This window comes from Azolla caroliniana, unplaced genomic scaffold (assembly GCF_043228905.1).
Source record: "Azolla caroliniana isolate FFs.n. ecotype wild unplaced genomic scaffold, voAzoCaro1.0.p SCAF_4, whole genome shotgun sequence".
NCBI classification, from domain to species: domain Eukaryota; kingdom Viridiplantae; phylum Streptophyta; class Polypodiopsida; order Salviniales; family Salviniaceae; genus Azolla; species Azolla caroliniana.
This window is the reverse complement of record NW_028230439.1, coordinates 18,835,181-18,841,611: the sequence shown is the minus strand read 5'-3', so window position 1 is coordinate 18,841,611 and position 6,431 is coordinate 18,835,181. Positions and strand designations below refer to the sequence as shown.

General features: G+C 40.6%; 1 protein-coding gene across 1 annotated transcript; it reads left to right on the top strand.

Annotated features, from left to right (window-relative positions):
• Nucleotides 1-2,063: 2,063 nt before the first annotated feature.
• LOC147865235 (uncharacterized) lies at nucleotides 2,064-3,986 on the top strand. Its single transcript, XM_087318015.1, has one exon. The coding sequence runs from the start codon at nucleotides 2,120-2,122 to the stop codon at nucleotides 3,479-3,481; it is 1,362 nt and encodes a 453-aa protein (XP_087174141.1). The 5' UTR covers nucleotides 2,064-2,119; the 3' UTR covers nucleotides 3,482-3,986.
• The last annotated feature ends 2,445 nt before the right edge of the window (nucleotides 3,987-6,431 follow it).

Here is a 6,431-nt window from a genome sequence, read left to right as displayed (position 1 = left end):
CTATATACTCTTAAAGGGGCTTGAGCTTAGAAGGTGATAGATTATAGATTGACATCCATGACGGTTTTTTCCCTAGTTGTAAATTGATGGGACAATTATAAGGATGATGCTCTAGGAGAGTACTTAGTTTCCCCCTTTTTGGAGGCATCTTTGATATCCAAGTACTTATTAGGGAGAAGGGCATCCAACCATTGTCGACTAGAGGATGGAGTTGTCATCATTGCAAAATACAAATATTCCATCTTTATGTTTGTTTTCTCATATTCTTTTATAGAGAGATAGGATGGGCAACCTAAAGACTTCAATATAAGAAATGACAAACACATGTTGTGACTCAAACAATATGTCAACGCTATTAAAGCCACTGCTCTTACTAGATCTAGTACTCATGGTCATGTTCATACTATGTACAAATGCTGCCTTATACTATAATGATCCCCTCGATTGTGGTGCCACTGACGACGAAAACCTCATTTGAGGATCCCCAATCACTGACCTCATTGGTACAATCCCATGCGCTTGGGTTCAATCTTGCCAACTACACTAGTTTGCGAGATGTCACTACGGAATGTAGGGGTTGAGTGCCTAACTTTTTGGTCCCCAATGGACAACCTTAGAGTGTGAGCTATATCCATCTAGATTCTCTCTCTATTTCTCCTCCCCTCTCCTTTGTTCATAAAGCTGTAAAATTCCTTGTAATAATTCGTTCGATAGTGATAGTAAAGAATGTTTAAAAAAATGAAGATAACAAGTTGAAGGAGCCCTTGAATGAGTAAGATCCAAAAGAATTTAGAACACTCTGTCCGAAAGGAAGCAAATACATAAAATGTGAGTTCTCTTATGCAAGAGAAACCACAAAATGAATGTAACCAATTTAATGGGAACATGGATGATTTTAGCTAGGATATTTTGGAGAGACAGATGTAGATTAGTTAAACCTTGACTAGATGCATGTAGTAGACATATGCCTAGTGCACACCATCAACGTTAAAGTGAAGGAAGCCCTAAAAGCGCATTTGACATGTGTGAAATTGTTGTATTAAAATTCTTGGAAGTACTACTAAAATTTGAACATGTTAGCATCAAAATTGATAGAACTCTTAGATGTATTATCAGTATGGTGGGGAGAAGGCGTAGCATAGATGGTCCCGGTTGTCAAGTGCAAAAGAGTGGCATTTATACATGTGATAAAAAAGAAAAAATACATAAAACTTCGAAAAAGAGAATCCTACCGCACAATGGCCTTATTACGCAGTAGAGAATGCCCACTACGAGAAAATTAGTTTTGCATCAATACAATATGATTGCGATTATTATGGGTATATTTATGAATACACATGTTCTAATGTCTTTCCATGTTTCCTTATATAACGTGCCTCGAAGCTCCAAAAGACACATTAGAAAATTTCAAAGATCTATGGGTTAAGTTTCCTACCTTGATATGTATGATTTGTAATGCAATAACTTTGGAGTTGAGGAGACCCACTTAATCGCTAGTGGCCATCGTGTGAGATAATCCACACCCTTTCTCGAGAGTCTCTTGAGAAAAATGCAATATTTCAATATTTCCCCACTCCTAGAGTTATATTACAAAGAAAAAATTCCAAAAGGTCAAGTCTCACATGCTATGAATGAAATCAAGATATAAGAGCAAGAGAGATCATGACAAGTTAATGGCCATTTTGAAACCATTAAGCAATCCCAAGTCATATTCATATCATATTCATATTATAATAATACTTTATGGTGGAAGATAAGCATTGTTTAAATGGAATCGAAAAACGTTGACAAATATAAAGATAAGAAAGGTGTAGCTAGGTATGACACGCGACAAATCAAATGATATAGAGAATCGAGATGAGAGATCTAGATTGAGCCATACACATATTGCTAGAGAGTTGAAACCAATACATACAGAATAGATAAAATAGATATTTTACCGTCCATGATGAGACCACTTTTGATCTATGTGTGTGTGTGAGAGAGAGAGAGAGAGAGAACGTTATAGATATCTAGGATGGGCCACCATAAGACTTTTGTATAAAAGTGAAGGAAGGTTGTGGCACAAGTTTTAACTTTTACCCATTGACAAACACCTAACATTGTGACCGGAAGCAATATGGCAAAGCTATTGAGGCCAATGCTCCTACTACTGCTAGTACTCATGGGCATGTTCACACTATGCCCAAATGTCGGCATGTGTGATACCGATCCCCTCGATTGTGGTGCCGATGACGACGAAAACCTCATCGGAGTGGCGCCGGTCACCGATGCCACCGTGTGCTTTGCCTCGGACCGCCAAGCATTGCTTCGATTCAAGGCTGCAATCAGGAGGGATCCCAATCATGCCCTCGCATCATGGTCGGAAAATCAATCCGATTGTTGCTCATGGAACGGCGTGACTTGTGATGGCATCACCGGCCGCGTAGTGAGCCTAAATCTCGCCGGTTCATCCCTCAAAGGCCGCATCTCCTCGTCCCTAGGCTCTCTCTCCTCCCTTCAGCTCCTCAAGCTCTACAGCAATTCGTTCACCGGACATCTCCCTCCCTCCCTAGGAAACCTCTCCAACCTCATAATGCTGTGCCTCTCCTCGTCGGGTCGATTCTCGGGTTCCATCCCGGAATCCTTCGGAGGCCTCACCAGCGTCCAGTTGTTCGATGTCTCCTCCAATTCCCTCTCCGGATCGCTCCCTTCATCCATCGGTAACATGAAGAGCCTCCTACACCTTCGCATATACGACAACAAGATTAAGGGTGCTATCCCGCACTCTTTCGGCCGCCTCTCAAACCTCTACAATGCCGATCTCGCGAATAACAGGTTGTCGGGACGGATACCGGACTCCTTCAATGCGGCCGGCGGCCTCGTCTCCCTGCTTTACCTTTTCCTCGAGAACAACCGGATCACCGGCCTTCCGGCCGACCTGTCCAACCTCAAGAGGTTACAATGGGTCGTCCTCAAGAACAATCCCATCCGCAGGCTTGGGAATGTGGCCGGCCTCCTCACCGCGCCACAACTCGTGGAAGTAGTGCTTGACAATTGTGGCCTCTCCGGCTCCGGCTTGGGGCAATGGCTTGCTCGCGGTTTCCCGAGAGCCAACACCCTACTTCTCTCCGACGAGGTGACACCTGGCATCAGCCTTGCAAACAATGCACTCAAGGGTTCCATCCCCCCCAACATTGGATCCCTTCTGCCCGACTACATTGAGGGCCTCGACCTCAGCAACAATCGCTTCTCCGGACAAATCCCATCTTCCTTCGCCAATCTCACTTCTCTCAGATTCCTGGGCCTCGACCGAAACAAGCTCAAGGGATCGATCCCGTCCACCTTCTCTAACTTGACCTCCCTTGTGGGCTTCAACGTGTCATACAACCACCTCTCCGGCAAAATCCCGCAAATCGTGCCATTCACGACGTTTGACGTCTCTTCTTACCAAGGCAATCCTGGGCTTTGCGGCACTCCGCTCCCGGCATGCCCCACATAAATTGGTAGTATCCACATGTGTATTCCCTGGATAAGGAAATACAGAGGACATGTTGTCACAACATCTCAACGTGTACAGCTTGTCGTGCTCCCACTTAAATAAAAGACCCACCATGTTTTGGAAAATTTGTGTTGGGCATATGAACCCCATAAATTTATGATTTTCTATGTTACACCCTTACGAAGCTTGTAGCATGCCCATCCCAAACCTTGGTACCTCGCGGAAGAAGTCCCGTTGAAATCGAATGATCTCGGTTCTATTTAAATGCTACCTGTAATTCTTCTCGGAATTTTTGGTTCACCTTACTATAGTTTAAACTTTATCTTCATCAGTTGTACTTCCTTTGTTTACCCATCCAAACAATTGTGTATTATCACGACAAAAACTCTTACGCAATCTTGTTATGAAAACTCTTCGTAGAATGTCTTTGCGTAATTACGTCATGTAAGTAAAAACATGGTAGATTTTGTTGAAGGAATGGATTTGTGGAATGGCTTGTGTAAAAGCATAATGTGAAATGACTTTGTTGAATGGCTTCGAAGCAGAATGCCTTCACATTATTCTGTTATGTGATTCCTTTGCGTAAAAGCTGTCGAAAATGGTCCTGTAAAGTCCTTCATTTAATTTGAATTCGGGGATCTTGAAGCCTTCGAGAAAAAGTGTGTGTTCGTGAAGGTTTTGAGGTGAGTTTGTGCAACAAAGATGAAGATAAAGAAGGTTTGGAGGGGCAAGAAAATGATTTGTTGTAGGTGATGTGCAAAAGAGATGGAGAGAAGGTAGAAGAGAGCAAGATGAGAAATATAACGAAGGACATAAGAATGAGAAAGGGTAGAAACATGATCCCAAGGTAGAGAAAGGGAAAGAAAGTGATTGAACATGCATGACAATGACAACAATAACAACAAAAAAGATGATGGAATAAGGAATAGAATAAAAACAAGGTTTGAGATAGATAATGAAGCAAGGTGAAGGGACAATGGAATATGAATGTATATAAATGTATAAAAAGAAATAAGAAAAACACCATGGGAACTCACTCTTAAGAGGGATGAAAATTGAAATACAATAGAAACCACTATGTTTACACAACTACCAAAATTTGGTAAAATGGGTACTAGAAGACAAACAAGGGGTGCTACCGCTTGATGTAGTATATGGTGGTGAATTGACTTACCTTGACCATTTCTTGGTCAACTTTTAAAAGAGTACATGTAAATTGCCATGTTTTTTAAAATACTTAGAGTTGAAAGTATCGCATGCACCTGCAAACCCATTTGAAATAACCTTTGTCTTATTGTGAGTGCAAGGGCTCGTAAGTGCTTGCATGCGAACATCTTGACATGATGGTGATGTGGGCAAACAGACCTATATGGAGAATGTTGATCCTTGCTTGGAGTGCAGTGTGGTGTTAGGTAATCTTTCGCCATCCATCATTGACCTTGTTTCCTTATAGGGAGAGTGACATGTTTCCTTTTAGGTAGAATTTAGTAGAGGTGTAGTACTTTAGTCTTTCTCTAGTACCCGTTGCAATCTTGGTGTTTTTTCCTAGCTTGGTTGCTTATGTTCTTTCCCTAAGTGTGAGCTCAACACATGAGTTTGATGATATTCATGGTTTCCCTCAGTGTTTCCTTCCAAAGTCTCAAGTACTTATTCTCAATGGGGAACTAAATGGCATGAGCATTCTCAATGTGCATTTTCTCTCTTAGCACCAATTTTCTCAACGGGGTATTACTCTAACGTGGATCAAGGTTTAGTCATGTCATTTCTACGAGAGACAAAAATGACCTTGGGAAATACGTTGTAATGCCATTGAATCCTTTTGGAATAATATCATCATATTGTTGAAGGTGCAGGAAGTTTAACATGACCCACATTTCGAAGGAAATAATGTTCATCATTGTCCTGATGTCAGGATCACAAGACAGAGAGGAGACAGAGTATGTGAGAGAATCACAAGACAGACAAACACACATGTAAAAGAATACGTTGTCGTGAAGATTTTCGGCAATGGTGTGAAAATCGCATAAAACATACGAAATCGAGTGTGAATCGCATAAAAAAAATATAATAGTGAAGATACTAAATTTAAATAACTTTAAAATCTTAGTACAAAAAGATGGAGGTCTTCAAGAGCTTTCGAATGCACTTTACTACATAAGAAACGACCATTTAAGTGTCAAGTTATGTGGGTATGAAGTTAGCAAAGAGAAAAATAAAACTGTGAGATATCCCATATAAACAGGACAAATAAGGAAGTGACCATATATAAAGCAGAGCAAAAGCTATTACTTTTGTGTCTATGTGTGAAACATAGAAAGGTTGAGTTGAATGACTTGATGAAAAGATGTAGCCAAGTCCATTAGTTTTGGACGGAGACGACGAGACGGCATCCGACGACCTTGAGATGCGGACCAAGCATGGTGTCTTAAAGATATTTGGTCCAAAAGCCTAGTAGTATTTTGTGCTTTAAAGGGATGTAAGCAAGACTTGAACCTTGCACCTCCAAGATAGAAAACAATATATTTATCACTAAGCCAAGTCATTTCCTTAAAGTTATATTTTTATCATTATATTTTTACTTGAAAATTCTCATATGAGACCTTAAATGAGTGACATGGTTATCATGCATTACATGTAACACATGAGGGCCAAATGGCAAACATGCATCATGCATTTTATGCATGTCTTGTACCCCCACATGCATCATATGCATGGGGGCATCTATAAAAGAGTGGATGAAAAAGATAAAAGGGGAATGTATTATTCGAGAATTTATTAAGAAGAAAATTCGTCATCCAATTGATGATATATCTTGTCTCTCAAATCTAAAGTTAAAAGTTCAATCTTATCTCTCCCACTCTCTATCTCTCTCTCGCCATATCAATCTCTCTCAACCTAAAGTCAAGCGTTTAAATCTCATATTAATCTCAATCTCTCTCAATCTTAAAAA